The sequence below is a fragment of the Drosophila teissieri genome, chromosome 2L (assembly GCF_016746235.2).
Source record: "Drosophila teissieri strain GT53w chromosome 2L, Prin_Dtei_1.1, whole genome shotgun sequence".
Lineage (NCBI taxonomy): Eukaryota > Metazoa > Arthropoda > Insecta > Diptera > Drosophilidae > Drosophila > Drosophila teissieri.
Window position 1 is genome coordinate 9,366,331 of NC_053029.1, and position 19,795 is coordinate 9,386,125.

The 19,795-nt window shown below is 43.4% G+C and overlaps 1 protein-coding gene and 1 non-coding gene across 3 annotated transcripts; one reads left to right on the plus strand and one right to left on the minus strand.

The window, feature by feature from the left end:
* Positions 1–2,404: 2,404 nt before the first annotated feature.
* Positions 2,405–2,548, plus strand: LOC122611998. The gene has a single exon (XR_006325571.1). It is a non-coding gene; the product is annotated as a U4 spliceosomal RNA (small nuclear RNA).
* A 13,493-nt stretch (positions 2,549–16,041) lies between these two features.
* Positions 16,042–17,608, minus strand: LOC122626054. Of its 2 annotated transcripts, none has more exons than XM_043806161.1 (2): positions 17,454–17,608; positions 16,042–17,395 (listed from the first exon to the last, which is right to left on the minus strand). In XM_043806161.1, the coding sequence occupies exon 2, from the start codon at positions 17,373–17,375 to the stop codon at positions 16,194–16,196; it is 1,182 nt and encodes a 393-aa protein (XP_043662096.1). In that variant the 5' UTR covers positions 17,376–17,395; positions 17,454–17,608; the 3' UTR covers positions 16,042–16,193. The 2 variants fall into 2 exon arrangements, with proteins under 2 accessions (XP_043662096.1, XP_043662097.1); XM_043806162.1 differs by having other exon boundaries at positions 16,042–17,406; positions 17,454–17,583.
* Between the last annotated feature and the right edge of the window lie 2,187 nt (positions 17,609–19,795).

Sequence of the window (19,795 nt, forward strand, 5' to 3'; positions counted from 1 at the left end):
AGGAGTGAAAGGCTTGCGTACATTCAGTGAAATACAATTTAGGTTAGAATAAGGGTATTTTAGATTGGATCCTTTGGAAGTTCTTTGCGAAAGACTTGTTTATTTCTAAGAATCGAGAGATAGTTCGTTAAAGAATATATGTACGTTTATCTGAAAATAGGAAATATACAGAAATATACCGAGTTACTGGTAAAAATATGCCGAGCTAAATGTGAAATATTGGGTGCGTGGAGCGGGGTGCATGGTTAAAGGTACATACATATGTAAAATGTATATTAAAAATGAATAATATATTAAAAGTCTACGTCTCTGGAGTCTGTATGCTTAATCTCAACTTTCTAGCTTTTGTAGTTCCTGAGATCTTGACGTTCATACGGACGGACAGACGGACGGACATGGCCAGATCGACTCGGCTATTGATCCTGATCAAGAATATATGTATATACTTTATACATACTTTTCAACGAATCTAGTATAACCTGTTATTCTACGAGTAACGGTATAATAATGACTTATACTAAATAATAAAATTTAATAAAGGTGAAGATAATTGATAAACGCTAACACAATATGCGTATGCACATACTTACTTTTTTTATCTAATACAAATTATTTTACTTCATTGGCGAAAAACATGACAAGAACACAAATCGCCTTGCATATGTATGCAAAATGCATGCTGGCCCATAAATGCCAATTAATATTTCATCCGCAATAAAAAATACACAGACAATAAAACGGTTTGCGGTTTTTTAGAAACGTTTTTTCCAACTCAAAAAAATAAAATGTGAAAATTGTGGCATAAATAACAATAACACAAATAGTTCAATGTGGTTTGGGCATTCGCAGCAGTGTAAACAATTCAAATAAAGGGCGAGGAGTCAAACACATTTATTCAAATCAAATCAAAGCGAGCAGAAAACCCTGTCAAAGAAGTCCTTAGACCGATGGGCGAAAATCCAGTGCAAAGGACTCCGGAAAACTAAACAGAGGTCGACCCACATTTAACCCCATAGTCCCCCCTCCAGGACATTCGACATCCATTCACACGCACTCTTTGCACTTTCCACAATGTTTTTGTGTGTGGTTTCTGTTTGGTTGTCCTTTTTTTGTTTTTTTGCTTTTTTGTTGCCTTTATTGGTATGTCATGTTTATGTTGGCAAGTTGTTTTTGTTTGCCGGGTAATCGAGTCAATTGTTTCCGGTTCGTCGATGAGGCAATCGAGTGAGTCTGCTTTTTACGGCGTCTTTTTCGCTCCCCATTTTTTTTGGTAAAAAAGGGAGCTTTTGTTGGCCATGTTTCTCGTGTATACAGGGCCAACATCCGTTTAGCGATTTGCTGCCCGGGGGCGTTGCTGACAAGGGTTAATAAGCTGGTGGGCCTGTCACTTTCGACAGACGCAGAGAAAGTGGTGCGTTAACTGATTTGTAGGCAGTTCATGCCATAAGCCCAATTTAATGAAGGGCTCTGCTCTTTCCACAGATTCAAATTTTTAGAGCACGTACGGGGATTGGAATCCATCACAAAATAGTTTATAATCTGCTTTAACAACTTAAAGCTGAATAAGAAAATAAATACATTTATTTGGCTGGGGAAGCATAAAATTCGTTTAAACTCGCACCTATTTACATTCCCGTGACCCAATTGCACCCCACAAATTTGGGCATCTTATGTTGGCATGCTTGGCGTCAACTACCGGGACATAATTAACCCTTATTTGTACATTTTATGGCCGCCACCATAAAAGAGCCATTTAAATTACAAAGCGCAATGCTTGTCCATTTCGCAGGCCAACGGAGTCCTTTGTTAATCGTCGGCTTTCAGTTTCGTCCTGGCTTCTGGCTTCTGGTTGTGCAAAAATTCGAAGGACATGGCCGTCTCGGTTGGCATGCTGATGTGCTGAGTGGCTCTGAACTTTAAGGGAAAATCGGCAGACATCTACCTTAAAGCCGCTTACAATTTGGGCGGCTGCGGCCAAGCGGCTTAACTCGCATAATCCAAGTATCTGAGCCGAGCGCAGGCAAACACTTGACCCTTTCACTGCAACTGCCATTTGCCTTCTATTCCTTTTTATGTTGGTCCCCAGGGCTCTCCGAGTGGCGGTTTCGATGCGGGCAATGCTCGTCATCGAACAGGGCAAAGCGCCTTCGAAGGTCATAAAAATGCAATAGCTGGGAAGACCAGAAGACCAGTTCCAGTTTTGGTCAATGCTCAATGCTGTGACCTGGTGCAAATCCTTAGAAATTGGCAACTGAATTTAAGGGTTGACCAACTCGATTCAGAAGGTGGCACTCTGGTCAAACGAGTTGTCTACTTCTTTTGATGGATCCTTGCTTCTAATTCCCAAACTGTTTTCGCAGACTCCGCGTAGAGGAGCTAAGCATTTGCATTGGGAGGCATCAACAACCTTGTGCAGTGGCAACATCGCAAGCAATGAAGTTGCAACTGAGCTGCGATTATTGCTAGTTGAAAACTAAAACCAATAGCTCGCCGAGCGTAAGGATCTACGATCTTTTCGCTAAGGCAATTTTTTTAGGCCCTAAGTGGGCTGACTTAAAAATACATTGTACATACCCTTTACCTCAATAAAGGAAAAGATGGAGAGCGATCTAGTCAACTATCAGATACCCATTACCTAGCCAGGAACGGGCAGTTTGTGGGCGGAATATCGGATGGACAAACACAGACATTGCCAGCTATTATATGTGCCAACGTCCGCAGTGATACACATCCAGGTGTAAATGGACCGTTGTCGAGAAATTTTCCAATTTACCTCGCCCAATTAAAGTTCAATATAACCCCTGTGTGCCCCGCTAAGCCAATTTGCGGAGTAATGTTAGTCCAATAAAAATGTAGCTAATAGCCAAAAATCGAAAAACAGTAAACAACACTGTCACTTAATTTAATCACATTTATAAAAACCACTAATTGACTTTTGAACGTTAATGCCACAGCACCATTGAACATTCCAGTGCACAGACACACCGACTCCAATGACGATGGGGCCATTCTTCATGCAATGGAATCGGAATAATGGTTGGACCGGGTTTTGGGGCCAGCAAAATGTTGCCAGGCAGGCAGTAATTGCTATTTCTGATATGCATACAAAATGTTGTTCACAGGACTCTGATATTCGCCGTTCTTTTCCCTGAAATACCTCCCCCCCCCGCCGTCGGTATTTGGGCTAATTAAAATATTATTTCCCGCAAAATTGCGGTTCGCGACAAGAGTGCATAAATAAATTTAAATTATGAACCCATCGTTTTTAAAATGTTGCTGGCACACTTCACAACATTCGAGAGAATGCTGTAGTCGAGTGATTTGACTATCAGATACCCTTTTGCCTTTCATCTATGATAGCCTTTTTCTTTATAAGCCTACGAACTATATTCATTCTGGTTTTCAATTTGAGATTAGACAATATGTGAATACTTTTCATACACCTTTGGTTACAAATCCGTCAATTTGTTTTAATTAGTGTCTATCCGAGTTACGAATGGCAAACAAATTGGGCTTTGGGGCATTAATTGCCACTGCAAAAATGGTATGACATAAAAAGCTTGGCTGAATGAAAAGTTTGCCAAACAGCAGTTGACATAAATTCGCATATAAAAGAGTTATCAAAGAGAGTTCTACGAAAAAGTGAGCATTCTGTAGGCATTCCAATACTCTTTGGCTAACTTATCAGTTATTTATAATATATTTTTATTTCATCGTATACAAGCCTAGTCTTGACTATTGGGCAAGAAGAATTTTTTCAAATAAATTAAAGTATTAATATGTGAGAGCACTTAAATACATATATATTCATCAGTTTGATTAAATGAATACTTGTTGAGTTACTGCTGGTATAGCATTTTTAGTAGCGCATCCATGTCATTCCATACATTTCGACCAGTGACACTTCATATTTCTGCCGACTTTTCGTTTCGTTTCGTTTATTTTTCACACGCTATCAGTTTTCAATGAATTTTCATTTATAAAACAAGTCCTTCTGCCTTCCACTTTTCACTCCCCCCGCACTTCACCTTTCACCTCCTTTGTTTTTCTTTTCCGCTCTTTTTCCATTGAGCTGAAGACACACACTCGAAAAGCGTGAGTCGCACAATGGGACCCGTTGCGAAATATTGTGTTAAGATATTGTGAAATTATTGTAAAAGATCTTAAGTGGAACCAAAATTAAATCCTTGAAAACTTGTATGATTTCATTTGAGTGGTTGATCGAGATTGAAAACATTACATAAATGTTTGGTTTAAGATATTTTCTTATTCACATATTTAAGCATTGAGTATACACCTCAAGTTCGATTTGATCCCATTGTGCGGTTGTAGTTAATCATGACTTTATTGCGAAGTGTGGGCGGATGGCTTGTATTGAAATATTTACAAATATCTGTGTGTGTGTGTAACAGTGTGTGTGTTAACATGCAGCATGGCGAAGTGCCCCATCATCCAGCCAGCCCCAATCCCCGATCCCCCCAACCTACAACCCCATCTCCATTCACTGCGATTGCCAATCAATGTTTGCGCAAAAATATTTGCCTCTCCTTTTTTCCACACTCTTAGCTTTCATGCCCGGTGCATGTGTACTCTTTGTTTGTGTTTTCGATAAATCTGTCTAGGCTTGAAATACATGCCATGACGCTCAATTGCAGTGGATTAAATTATTAAAAATTGGACTGGCACGCAAACGGGAAAAAATCGAAATCCGAAAATATCCCGTGTGAAGGAGCATGGGTAACAGAAGCCTCGGCTTCTGGTTAATTGGAGCGGGTGGGCACCTTAATTTGATTAACATTTAAATTGGCCGCGAGTTACTACTGTGCGGCTGGCCATGAATAATTATTATATCATCACTTGCGGTGATATACTCGTATATATTGTGTATAGGACTCGTCTCGCTCGAGCCGTCTGTCAATTTTCATCTCGAGTCCCATCAAACTTGCAAGTCTGAAATGCGGCCGAAAGAGTGTGGACTGTAGGGCCCGAATCGCTTAGGGCCAAGAATCCCTGTGGCGAACAGGGGCACGAATAACAACAACATTTTTCCCTGCACGCTATTTTCATATTAAACAAGTTTGAATTTATTTCCTGCCTGTCCAGCTCTCTCCACACCCCCCTAGTCCCCTCGCTCTGCTTGCCATCCGTTTTTATTGTTTCTCCTGAGCGACAGGTGGCAAAGTTCTCAGAGCCTTAGCTACTCAAAAGAAGTACCATGGGTACAAGACAACTTTGGCCATTTAATTAAACATAAATCAGCCATAGGCGGCAATCCTGTGCAACGCCGATTGCTTTATAACCACCTGCTGGAGATTGGCAATAAATTAACCCAATTTAAACTCTTAATTAATTCAAACTTCACAGCATCCGAACACTATTTTAAGATGGGCAATTTGTTTATTTTTAATTACAAGTGCAATTGTTAAAATCGCACTTCTTGAGCTTAAACAAATCAATGCTCAATCTATCTAATTTTATGAATAATGGAGATTCTGGTTGATAATAGTTTGCGGATTTATTTGGGTTGAAATGCAGACTCAATTTATTCAAATGCATCTTGTCTAAGGAGCTTAATTACTTCGCAAGCTGGGATTGAAATAAAGTTGTAAAATACTGCCATACTGGCATAAAGTTGAATACAGATATATGTTATCTATTCCTTAGGGATTAAGAATAGATAGGGAATATATATGTAGATGTAATAACATATATTTTTTAAGAAAATTATATTACATATTGAATGTATGACAGTCTTGAAAAGAAAATTCGGACTTAAAAGTATTGCTTTTTGTTCTATTTATTTAAAATCAATACTTTTCGCAAGTTGTTCTTGGAGGAAATTCCATTTGATTTTTGTATGAAACTTTTTCGGCCAAAGTATTTTCCCTCGCATTTTCTTTGTCCAAGCAGGCATTGCAGGACTGCTTTTAAGCCTTTAAGGGAGCACAAAAAGCATTTTCCACTAGCTACACATTCTTATGCCAACACATACACTCCAACACACACACACAGTCTCATGTGGGGCTTTTCAACCCGTTGTCTCTTAGCATTTTTAAAATCAAAAAGCGACACAACGTCAAAACAATTTGTCGTCATTTAGAAGTCGACATTTAAATAAGAAAATGCAAATGCGAGGACGAGGACGAGGACAACGGCGAAGAAGGACGACGTGCGGGGGGTGTGGGGGGAACGTCCAAATGTATGCAATAATATTTTTTATGCGCTCGAAGGAAGACGCATACGTTTCGTTTGTATAAAATTAAGTCTCGGCTAGGGCGGACACACACCATCGCAGCCACAACCGCCCGTCCCGCTTCTGGTGGAGAGCGGCGGGCGCAGCTGTAAATATAAAGTGTCACGGAAACCAACATCGCACCAATTCGTACACACAGGCGCAGGCCGACTGGCACTCACACTTGGCTCTCGCAAAAACGTGTCTATTACAATTCAATTTGACAATAGGTGCACACAAAAGCCAACCCAAGCCCAAAGCCAACCATCCAGCCATCCAGCCGACCGCACTAAGCCACCGTTCAGAGTCCCATCGCTCTCACACACACTCTCACACAATCACACACACACGGAGCCCACAAAGGCGCGGAAAGCCGAAAAGTAGACTATAGAAAGCGGCAGTCCGACTGACTGAGCACCCTAACTCAATGAAGTACGCTGAAAACCCACGAATGATAGGTAATAACTTAAACTATCTTAGTAAAGAGTATTATGAAAGATGTGAAAAAACTCTGTAACATTACTAAGGCCTTTATTTCCTATAAATAGCTCTATTTAATGTGGAATAACTTCGCATTCTTCGCATCTTCAGTTGTACTATTTGCAGCAGTTTTTCGTAGTAAATTTCCACCTATTTGAAAGAAAGTTTCCCAATCTTTTCTTATAAAGTAAAGCCATGTTTTTCTGAACTTGAAATGCATTTACCCACCAGATCGAGAGTATCCAGACTTCGGACTGTGCGCCGCTCGCCTTCATTGCCATTCGTGTTTGTTTATTTGTATTTTGCCCATGTGTTTTTACTGCAGCGGAAACGTCAAGTAATTTTTTCCAGCTCTACGTAGTTAGTTGATGAAAAAGCCTAGGAAAAAAGCGGAGAAGGACGCCAAGCGGAGCAGCACAAAAATCCGAGCGACGCAGGTGGCAGTGGCGGCAGTGGAGGCGGTGGCCACAACAATGCTGACAATATGGAACGTTGGGGAACTCGACTTCGCCTAGTCCCTGGGGCGATATTTGCACGTTTCCGGTATAAATACATAACGGTCGAGATTTGTTTATGCGAAATGAAGCGCGCAAAAGACAATTCGTATAAATGTTGCTGAAACGAGTGTCCCCCAAAGTACCCCACTCACCACTCCCAGCCCCCGACCACGCCCCCAATGTTTGCTGTGAATGTGGGTCGGTGGGGTTCAGTTCGTTCCCTGGTGCGTGACTTTGGCGGAAATAAAATTTGTCAGCTTTGTGGGAGTGCCATGACTTTAAATCAAGTTACACATTCTGAATAATGTTGTACAGCTTTTGGGAGCTCCCCCATCTGCGGTCCCAACAGGTTGCGAATTTGATCATTATGTAATGGAATCCATTATTAAGCTGATTTCCTCCTCCATTTCCCGCAATGATTCAGCCGGACGGACGGATTCAGCCACCTGGCCATCAATCAATAGATGCTGATCAAATTAGTAATCGCCAGGATGCGATGGCCATCTTCATAATTTGCTGCGACCCAAGTGGGCAAGTTATCAAGCAAATAAATCATATGCGAAAAGTTTTTCACTTAGACAATATTTTAAGGCAGCAAATTTGTGAGCTGCCATTCATGGAAGTATTATGATAGCCATAAGTCTGAGCCAACTTGCCAACCGAGAAGAAAAGCACACTGGTTCCATATTACTCCAAATGGGGATGCTATGAAATGGTATTTTTCTTAACTTCCTTCCTTTAGTTAACTCATTTAAATAAAAAATAATGTTGGTGGTAACTAATAATATTACAATAAGAGTTTATTTAAAGGATAAGATTAATATTTTATTATTATTATTTTGACAAGAAAATCTGTTTGTAAATTATTGACCTCTTTAAGAACCTTAACACTTTATAATAAATCAACTATGTTCTGAAAACGGTAATCAAAGAAAAAATAAGCAATATTTAGGTTATATTATTATAATTTAGAAATCAAATATTAAACTTTAAAAGGGGCATTTCAGATTTTTGTAAACTTTTCGAGCAAGTTTTGCGCCACTTCGGAGACACTGTGCTGGCTTGCATTTCCTTTCCACCAGCCGCAAAAGTTTATCCAAGGCAAATAGCCGTAGGCTGCAACTTGTAAACTTATTTTCACACACGAGCTCGCACACACTCATGCCCACACTCACACCCTCTGGTAGATGAATGTATCTTTTATCCCATTTGATTCTTACCCCGAAATGTGAGAGCCCTGTGTTTGGGGCGGTGGAAATCCGTTGGAAAATAGAATATTCAGCAATGCCCACCCACCCACTACTTCCACTGCTCCCGATGATGATGAATGGCTTGCGTGTGTTAGTTTCACGTGAACATGTGAAAAAATTCGCATCAATTTGTAAGCAACCCACACGGACTTACACCCGCGCCTCAGATTTTCACTACTCGTTGGCCAGCTTTTTGTTTAACCAAATCGCTGACTTTAAGAAACCGAAACCAGTCGCTGCAGGAACCGGGCCAGAATCAGACAGGTCACGTATTATTATGGCCACAAAGCTTTGTCGTCCTGCCAGAATTTGATTCGCTCACCAACTTATAGGCAGTGCTGGTAGAGGTACTATTTTCCTTTGCCTGGACACAAAGGTACCGAGGAAAGTACCCAAAAAAGTAGTGAGTAAATGAATAATACATGAATGAGTTGACTGCGTCACATCGATATTGGGGAACATATATATGTTATATTTCAAAATCACCTGATTATACAATACGAGCTCAGAGTGACTTGAAAAGTACCTTGACGAAGCCACCTGGACACAGTGCTCCACTGCTTATAGGCGTGAGTGCATTTGACCCCGTGGCCCGGCCCATTTGACTCCTGGCCCAAGTCCTTGTTTGGGTGTTGACAACGTCCGTCAGGTCGGGTGATGATGGTGTATGCCGATAACGTGAGTCCTGGCACTCTCCTCCAGCCAGACCCACTAATTTTTTACGGCTCTGGCTGGGAGCTCTTTGGCTGATGGCCCCCCTGCATTTGCTGGCCAAATGTCAAATTGTTTTTAGAGCTCGTCCCGTGTCCCGAGTTCCTGTTTTTTGTGTCAGCAGCCAGCCACTTTTTATTGTTATCGTGTTTCCAGTTCCAGTTTTTCCGCACCATGCCCTGTAATCTGTCCTTGCTACGGCACTGCCTGCTCCTGGACGCGCCTGGGATTACAATCGCTGCTCCTGGAGGTCGATGTGGCAGGATGGCTTGTGTGTGGAACCACAACATGCTCAAAGCAACTTGAATCGCTGCCCTTGTCTTGATTGTCATGGGGGGTCTTGGGGGCCTCCAGAGCTTCAGAGCTGCAAAGCCCCAGACCAACACCACTGCTATTTGGAATCTCAATTGTCAGAGCTTGTGGTCGGTTGGAGTACTGGTATTTGATTGGAAGCATCTTGAGGCATTGATGAAGGGTTTGCAGGAATCGAAACTGTTGACCTAGCCGACAATTAAAGCTCTTCGATTATTGCACTCTGAGTCGGAACTCTGGATACTTTAGTATGAGTTTTCGAATAGAATATTTAAAATTCAATGTTCAACTTAAGTGTTACATATTAGCCTTAAGCATAATTTGTTAATTTTCTTTCCGATTAAGTTTTTTGGAGTATTGTTAATGATAATTTAGCCATAAGAAGGACAATCAGCCTAAGAGCTTACACAAGCCGATCTGGCGTCTTAAAATTATGCAATGGTTATGGTTCGTCATTCAATCAAATATTAATCAGGACAATCTTCTTTTGTCGCCTCCCTGCCCAAGCCAGAACTTTATTTTCAATTTACCAACAATTCCCTTGGGTCGTAAGGTCATCAAAATATTTGCGTTTGCGCCTGACCAGCATGCAAAATGACAAATTACGAAATTGCTAATTAAGACTCCTGGTGGTCCGTTCTGCCCAGAATCATGGCAAGACATTACGATATTAATAATTTCCATATCCCGGCACACAATAAATCTTACGTAGTTTCGGTTTTGAGAAAGCCATATCCCCGCAATCAATCCCCCTGCCTCCGCCTCTGCCTCATCCAGGAGCCGCTTAAGTTCATGTCATTTGTCATATTTGAATTTTACACTTCCTTCCGGTCGTCGTCTCTCTTGGAATTGCAATTTGCCAGCCTCCTAAGCAGAGCTCCCTCTCCCACCTGCCACCCACCGCCCACTTCCCACTGCTTACATTGGGCCATAATCACTGCACTCCCCCCAAAAGCCGCACCCATTATAATTAACCAAGTTGCTTAGGCCGCCCGTCATCGTCCTCGCCCGTCAGGGGCATGATAAATGTCCTCAATTGCAGATCCTGCCTATCTGCGGGATGAATCTCCTGCGTTGTTGCACTTGCAGTTGCAGTGGCAGCTGCAGTTGCATGCAGGATGGCCTGAGTGTCCACGAAGTTTATGTAAATGCCGCCGACTTTGCCTCGATGACGTCGTCCTGATTCCTGCCTGCTGCCTACTTTAGATAAATTCCTGTGATTATTGTTCCTCGACTGCACGTGTATGCGGCGTCTGTGTGTGCGTGTGTTTGTGTGTGTGCGTCAGTTGCTGCAGCTGTGTGCGTGTGCTGGGGATTTGGCAAATTGATTTGAGATTTACTATTAAGATGATTTCCATGCATTTTGCATGCTGTTGCCCAAATTATTTTCATATTAATTATAGATTTTGTAATGAATACGAAACTAATTAATGCCCCAAATTCAATGGCAAGAGGGTATGGCATTTTGCGAATGCATTTTAAGTATAAATTACGTAATAAGCACAAAGTGGTTTATATACATGATGTTTCATATGGCAAATTTTTGGCTACACCGAACAAGTTATTTCGCGGAATATATAAAACAATCCTTTTGAATGGAGCCTCCCATCGCTTTCAGCAAACGTTTTCTTTTGTTTTCGTGAACAAGAAACGCAATCACGTGAAAAGTGATCCCAGTCGTGCTGAATGCCAACAATTGGCAAACACTTGGTGGCAATTCTCGAAAACTGTTTTCACTTACAGATGGTTTAATTGTTAGGCAACTTTAATCAAAATAAATGACCAAGTTTTCTGAATGCCGTCATGTCCTTTGTCCCGCAGTTCAATTGAGGGCGAAGCTGATGGAATGGTTCGTTTTGCAAGTGTTCATGTGTGTTGCATTCGGTTTGATTTCGAGCGCTCACTTTACACACTTTGATTTCAATTACAAAGTTGCTCGAGTGGAACTCTAATATGAAATTGCTCGGGGGAAAATTCCAGCTGCATGTTTTATGCAAGCTGCATGGGCAAATTGCATTAGCCCCCCTCGGTGACCCCTCCCCTCCCAACAGGAAACTCGCCAGAAAACCTTGACTCAAGGATCAAGCCACAAGTTGCATGTTAGCAGCGCGTAAATTTTTCTGTTTATTGCCCCAGACAGACAACCGAATGGGAAAGTTTCATGTGCGGACAACAGTGGTTGAGTAGATATTTTTTTTATATTTATTTTCCACTTGCATTGTGCGGCGGAAGTGTTTAAAATTGTAAAGCCCGGACACGCCTCACCCACTTCAATGGAGAATGGAGATAGCCAGATGCAAATGATAGGCCTAATGGCCTGCGAGCCACAACTTTAATATAGCTATTTGCTGGCAAATGGGCAAATGTGCAAATGGCTTTAAGCAGCACCACTCGATAGGAATAGGGCCGAGTTCAGTCACGAGTTCATCAATATGGGCATGTAAACGAAGTGTACCACACCACACACCACACACATACTCGTATAGCCGGAAAAACTAACTCTCGAGTGCCTCATCAAAGCCAAGCGCTCTCGGGGATTACGCCTTTGGTTTGAAAACTTACCACAGACAAGAGGCATAAAGCACATTATCCAGACACCAAACTGAGGCAGCAGGTTGCTCTCCGCAACTCGGATGACTACCAAGCCGGTGGCAGAACTGGAGGAGCAGCCCTGGAGGACTTCCCGCAGTTCCCAGGCACTTCAGCCTCGACCACATAAAGTGTCATTAGCTCGAGTGGCGAGGAGGGCAGGAGCAGCATTCGGCTGGTACATTTGGCAGATTACAAACCAACAGATTACAAACCAACCAACAGCCAAACAACCAGACAGTTAAGCAAATAAATGCTTCAGCATAAAAATATGAAATTATTAGCTTCCAACGGGTGGCGATACGAAGCGGGAAAAAGTAAATTGTGAACACGAAATCGTAAGACCCTTTACAAATGCTGAGGCAAAACTTAAATTCGACTATGCTGCTTAGCAGTCGAGTGTCTCGGCTATCAGATACCCATTAGCCAGCTCAAGCAAAGCGACTGCTGTTTAGACCTATCTCAATGTCATACATACCCCTTCACTAATTCAGTTTCGTGTAGGGCAGCAATAGTTTGGAGATTCTTTCATAAATGCTGATTAAGTTGCATTTTGGAGCAACTGCAGACTGCAGTGTCGTTTTTATTTATGTTCTCGATGGCGGCTACCCGTGATGTTTATCTGTTTGAACAGAAAGTTGCCATTGCATTGGCTTTGTGCTCGGATTTTAATATGGGCACTAAGTAGCTATCACAACGTCGCCGGACCATTCAAAATGAAGTGGCGAACTTGTTTACCATTGTTGTTATGGCTCGGTTACTCGGCTACTCGGCTACTCTGTTTATCTGAGTCGGGCTTTCCTTTGGCCCAAGTTTCTGGGATGCAAGTAGTTGAGTTTTTCGAGTGTCTGCTCTTCGACAATGTTGAATGATATTTTCTTTTAATTAAAAAGCAAATTTCGACCGTCTCTCTGTCATTAGGCTGATTGAAAACCGTAGATATAACGCAGCTCTCTCGGCCAACTGAATTTTGTTGGCCGATGGCTCCGACGGCTCTGATGGCTCCAACGACTCCAAGTAAGCAATTTTCGCCAACAGTAAATAACAAATAACTGCATACCGTGTCGATTTTTAAGTGCTTCTTTTGAAATGCTCGCAGTGGCAAAAAAAGCGGAAAGCAAACTGAAACTCGAACTCGGTTAGTTGGAGGCGCTCGATCTCAAATAGGCACTTGAGCCACGGAACCTGGAAAATACCCAGCCGCATAATGACCACGGTTCGTTCCGGCCTCCGAAGTCCGTAGTCCTTAGTCCGGAGTCCATAGTAAGCAGTATGGAACCCGGGGTCAGGGGTCAGAGTTGGGTTAGCATCGCCTAATGACTTTGAAACGTATGCGGCAAAGTCAAAAGCATGCACTTTGCGAGTATTACATGGAAGCTAATAACACAGGTGAGCATAATAGCGGGCTGCAACGCAATATGAATGCTAAATATGTGCAATGTGCGGTGGGAAAATCGAAGATCTTGCCTCTTTTGGTGTGAGTCATGCATTTTCAGTTGCATAGGTCTAAACTGGGCAGACTAACTTAATCGTATTATATTAAAAATGTACATCACAAGCTTAACAGATCATTCAACTTCGTACCAATAATATATTTAATTCACACATTTAAGTTTAAACATATTCTCAAAAGATTAGTGTCTCCTGACTCTTCAAATTATAAATACAAATTATATATAATAATTTATATATTATTATATATTTAAAATATACATATAGGCACATCTAGCCTACGAGTAACATGAACTTTTGACTTTCTCACCACACCTTTTGTGGCAACTGAAACGAGGATATTTCGACTAGCAAAAAATCCCTTTCAACCAAGAGAAATTTTCTTTATTCAGTGCGCAAATATGTGTAAAAAAAACACACATTGTGCATTTATTTAGTCTTTATTATTTTATTAGTGGAAATTGTTTTTAATGGTATCTGGTTTTTATTTCAATTTTTTAACATTCTCTTGAACATAAAATGTTTGCTCATTTTAAGGACAACTGCTATTTCACTGCAACTTCCAGAATCTGTCAGTTAAAATATATTATTGTTTATTAAAGAGTATATATATTCTTTGCGTACTACACTCAAGTTTTTGACGGGAAATATTCGTATTCATTTTAGTGAACCTGAATTTAGAAGAGTGCCTAGTTTATTTACCACATATGCTGTCCAACAATTCGCTAACAATGCGTTTAGACAACGTGTTGCCGTAGCTCCCGCAACGATAATTATTGGGCGGGATGTCGAAGGTGGAGCAACAGGAAGAGGAGCCGCAGGAGTTGGAGCAGCAGGAGGAGCAGGAGCAGGAGTAGGGTCCAAAAGGGAGCCAATATGTTTGCTTGTTTTTCGACGGCAACACGCGCGACGATGACGCCGGAGTAGAACTTGCCTGGGAGCCGGAAAATTCGGGAAATTCAACCGGCTAACCAGCAGAAAACAAGCTGGCAAATAAAAACCGCACCAAAACACGGAGGAGCGCCAAAGAGCCAGGAGCAGAGCTCCAAAGCAACGGTGTGCGGAAGTGGGCGGAAGGTGGAAAGGCACAGGGAAAGCCCGGGGAAAGCCGCAAGCCGGGGAACCGGAGAACTGGGAAACCGGGAAACCGGGAAAGCTGGAGTGGCAAGCAGCCTGCGTGGGTTCGAATTCAATATGGCGGCGGCACAGTGGAAGTGCCACAGACGCAGTGGCATGTGCATCTGTGCGTGCCAGTGGGCGCTCTCATTGAACCAACAGCTTGTCGCGTCAATTTGCGGACATTATTGTTTCACGACTGCCAACTGCGTAACGACCGGCGAGGCCTAAGCAAATCCGGCCAAAAACTCACCGCAATCATGGGATAACAGCTCTCCGGCCGGGCATCTCTGTCTATTGTTTTTCAATGCAGCTGCATTAAAAACAAATGCAGCAGCAGCAGCAGTTGGTCAGCAGGTGCTATCTAATTTCTGATTTTTCGCGTGTTTTGTGCGAAAAAATTAATTGAGGCCTGCGGTTTTGTTTTCTTGTGCGGTATTATTGCTGCTCCTGCACCCATTATTCATTTTGTGTGGCTGACGAAGTCGAGAAATTCGATTGGGAATCGAAATAATTTGGCACAATGAATGCTTCGTTAACGGCATTTCCATTATACTAATATTTGGAATAGGAGCAAAAAACACTAAATATATTCGTTTGCAATTGGAACGAAAATTGCCTCATGTGCTCACATTGTTGTGAATATATGTACATTTATTCGGATTTATGATTGTATTTGTTTCATATAGATTTCCATTCGAAATGAAACACAGATTTTATTTCAAGCTGTAACATATCAATGTACCCTTGGGAAAAATGTTACTTATATTTCAATTAACTTACCTTTTAAGTACAGATACTTTCAGTCAGGATTAATATCACATTGCAGTTTTGCTTGCTGGATCTGCTTACGAATATTCATCAGCACAAACAAAATATTTGAATACAAACATTGATTCAACTTTTGAGAGATTTATTACGTTCTGTCTTGCGCAAAGCGACTCGAGTAATGGATATCTAACGGTCGAGGCGATTGATATTAGGAAAATGTACAAAACATTCTTGTATTGCGAAACATTCAAATACATAAATGCCTCAATTTTGACACCTTGTGGCTGAGTATGGTCACAAATGGATGTTTGAGCTATAGCTTTTGGACAACATTAACATATAGCATATGCAACAGCTGCCTCATGAGGTCAGCTTAATGCAGCTCATTAATGGACTATCCACTGTCCGTGGCGGATTGACGTTGTGTAGGGTCAAACTCAAAGCCTTTGAATCTCGCGATGCTTTGATTCCCCACTAATGAGGAAGTGGTTACTAATGAGAGATGGTATAATGATGCTGAGAGTAACAAACTGCGCTACAGAATCATTTATGGAGAATGATCAAAATCATATTACGAATAAATTAAGAATGTTTCTATTCACACCAGTTGCAAAGTAAAATCGCAAAGCGCTTCTTGTAGGGTATTTAATAGTGTTAAATGGGTAAATATGGTTACACTTGTCAAAACTTTGGTTTCACACCTCGAGCTAACTCTCACCTATCAGGCAGCCTATCCAGGCCATTCACTTTTCCGACACCTCCGCCCAACTCAAATCCGACTGCCTAATCCACCCACTGCTTGGGGTTTATGAAGATGTCGGAAACGGTGCCGCGCAGCGACTTCATTCCCTGGCTGGCGGGTACCGGCTTGGGCCTCTGGGCCACGTTGCTCATCCACCGACTGAAGGCCTCCTCCGCCTGCGTCCGGCGCACTTCCTTCTCCGCCTGGCGCCGCCGCTCGGCGTTTCGCTGCTCCTGGCGACGCTGTTCGAGGAGCCGCAGCTTCTGCATCTCCCACTCCTGCAGGTGGTGTTGCACGGAGGCGGGGTTCTTCTGATCACCTTGGGTGGGCTGGGCGATCTTGGCGGGCTTGAGGGTACTGGCGGTCTGCTGCGCCTTCTGCCGACACCACTGCTCGTACTTCTCCTGGGCGAGCCGCTGCCTCAGCTCCGTTTGTTGCCGCTGCGCCTCCCGCTCGGCTTGCTCCGCCTGCAGCTTGTACTGGGACTGGCGTTGCTTGCCGGACAGCCAGTTCTCGTAGGCCATGCCGGCGGACCGCTGGATGCGGAGCGGTTCGATGCGGCGGGTGTAGGTGAGGGGCGGCGATCCTCCGTCCGATCCCAGGCGCAGCGAGGGCAGGCTGTGGCTCAGTGGCTCCTCGAGCGGGGACAGCATGCAGTCGTTCCGGGACATGGCCTCCTCCCAGCTGCACATCGAGGTCGTCGAGTGCTTGTCGCTGGAATTGCCGCTGCGGGAAGAGGAGTAGGATCTGCCACTGGAACTGCTGCGGTCGCTGCTGGTGCCACTGCTAGGACTGCCCAGATGCAGGCAGACCGTCTCCGACTCCGTCTGCAGCTCGATATCCTCTCCCAGTTCACCAACGCGGGGCCCCTCGAGTGTCTTGTTCGACGTCAGGGTGCCCAGGGACAGGGACAAATCCGAGCAGCAGCGCAGAGTGGAGCTCTCCGTCTCCGTCTCGTCCAATGAGCTGACTTCACTGGACGACCCGGAGCTGCCCACGTAGCGCACTGTGCTGGGGCTGCCCATGGAGCGCACTAGGCTGTCCTTGTCGCAGGTCTTGATGTAGGTCCTGGAACCCTTTCTCCGCGGCAGTAGCACAACTGGCTCCTCCTCTCTGGCTGGGCCTGCTGCATCCTGCTGAGGTTGCCCCATGGCTGCACGGTCGCAGAACACTTCGCGGTCAATAAGGGTTCCCTGACTGTTGACTCTTCCCAAAAACGCCATTTTCGCAGTGCTCTTGGTTTCTAAGGTTCCTCTTTGTGAGTTCAACATTAGGTATGCCTATGGGGCAGATGCACCTACCTTCTTGTGTAGCCAATATTCAACTTCAATACGTCGTCAGAGACGATTTATGGAACACCTGGCTGTCTTCAAAACCGATAAACTTTGAAGTCTATGAAAAGTGTTTAAGCCTGTGTGTTGGAATAGCGAACAATAAACTTTTCTTTGCTACTTGACATAAGACTCAAATCAGTTGAATAGTCTTAAATCATTTTACCCTTTTAGAAAACATTCGTTTAGCATTGACTGAATACGACATACCCTAGATTGCAGGGGTATGTCCTAAATATTCTTGCACAACCCTTTTTCAAGTCCGGAAAATGTAATGAAATGTTTGGCCCTCAAATGTTGTCTACCGCACGCTTTGCGCTGCATAACATTTAGGTTTCAATTTCTATTAATATGCAATTTAGCTATTTTTTCCTATTATAATTCTACGTCTGTGGCTCAGCTCCACCCACTCCCCCACTACCCACTCCCCAAACCCGGTCCACGGAGTGCCGATCGGGCCTCGCACAACTTGATTGCAGCTGCAGCTGAAGTTGCCGCGAACGGTTGTTGCTCTTACATTCTAATCGAAATTTTTATTGTTCACAGTCACGAAAGTGCGCGGCTCTGGAGCGATGACGACGACACGGCGTCGTCTGCGGTGGTGCAGTGGCTCCCGAACCAGGGGCAGGTGGTGCAGTGGTGCAGTCGTGGCGGCGGGGTAATGTCAGTTATTTGACAGTGCCGACAGTTGAGTACGCTGCCGAGGCAGACATGCCACACGGCTTCACTGCTACATCACATCGGCTGCTCGGATCCAGGGGCGCATCTAAGGGGGATCATATTTCAGTTAGGTTGCAACTCCACTAACCTTTCTTAGCGGCCAGCATATATCATTTAACTATTTGGGAATATAACAGTTGAGGAGGCCCCCCAAAAAGTATGCTTTGCCACTGCCCCTGGTGCACAGGTACGATTTCTAGTCGCGATGTTTAAAAGCCAAGCCAAAAATGTGCCACTTTAGCATAAAAATTGCCATGCCGGCCCCACACGCCCCTTCAGCCTATGACCACATCCAAAAACAAAGGCGGAAAAGTGGAAAAGTGGAAAAACGGCGTCAGTAGAACCAACAGAAGCAGCAGACGTCGCTGCGAATGCAACTGGCATTATTTTATAATTTACAAACTAGTCGCACGACTGCAGCGACATTTGCAACAGGATTTGCCTCTATCGACAGGCGACGCAGATGGCGGTCCTCGAAACACGAATTTCCATTAGCGGTACATGAATTTCGCAAAACTTTCATTGATAGAAATCGAAATCGCTCCCCTAAGGACATTTACTTGAAACGCATAATTTTGAAAGAAATTTTGGGGAACGTTAATGGAAAGATTGTACAATCTCACTGATTGTATGTATGCGAAGTAGTGAAACAAAGGGCTCGACTATCAGATACCTGATCATCTAATCAAATTTAACCCCAAGCTGAGTAAATGCTTGTCTTAAATTTATTAAGTGTTTCGTGTGGACATGAAAACAAAGGTTTTCCTAAAGTTTCATTGAGTTGCCACAAGATTTGCAAAAATCTCAATAACCAGTTTAAATGAACCACAGACGGTGGAGCGGTCTTTAGCCAACTTTTCCCGCTCGGAGCTTTCACTTTCAGGCCAGTCGTGCAATTAATAGGAAAACCCCATTAATGTCCTCACTCCTCTGCAGGCCAGACAAGAAGTCAGTCAAGGAGGCAGCGACTGGAATATGACTTATTTAAGTCGGAGCCGCGTGTTAATAACTTTGCAAGCCTCGCCTGGCATGCAAACTTCGCTCATGTGAGTGAGTGTCCTTCGTGGGATTTTGCCTACATGCCTCCTTGCCTCCTTGCCCCCTTGCTCTTCTGCGTGTGGCAGGCAGATTAAAGTGACAGACAGGGCTACGCAGGCAAAATAACAAAAGGTGGTTAAGTCGTTGTAAGTGTTTAAGTCGACAAGGGGTCGGCCGCCCAAGGACGAGGCTCGATGCGTGTTTATAGCGCTGTGAAATGAACATTTTGCAAGGTGATTTGCCAGTTATTAGATTTTTCAAACCCAAAGTGGCTAGGCAGGCTTATTGTGCCTTCTGCCTACAATTTCCTCTGGGAATACTGCTGCTCCCCTTACTTTTTTATAATCCTGCAAAGTTTTTATTTGATTGCGACAAATATTCGCATCTCATGTCGTTGATGCCGAAAGGACAGAGCCGAGCAAAATGTCAAAGGCATTTGGGGAAAAACAATTGCGAAGCGAAAAGTTTTTGCTCACAACTTTTGAACTATGCCTGATTAAATAAAAGCCGGAAAAGAAGTTCAGCTTAGTTGTGCTGGCGAAGATAGTCATATT

Bases quoted from the DNA above. Each gene is read 5' to 3' on its own strand.
- LOC122626054 (XM_043806161.1), bottom strand. From the start codon at position 17,375: ATGGCGTTTTTGGGAAGAGTCAACAGTCAGGGAACCCTTATTGACCGC.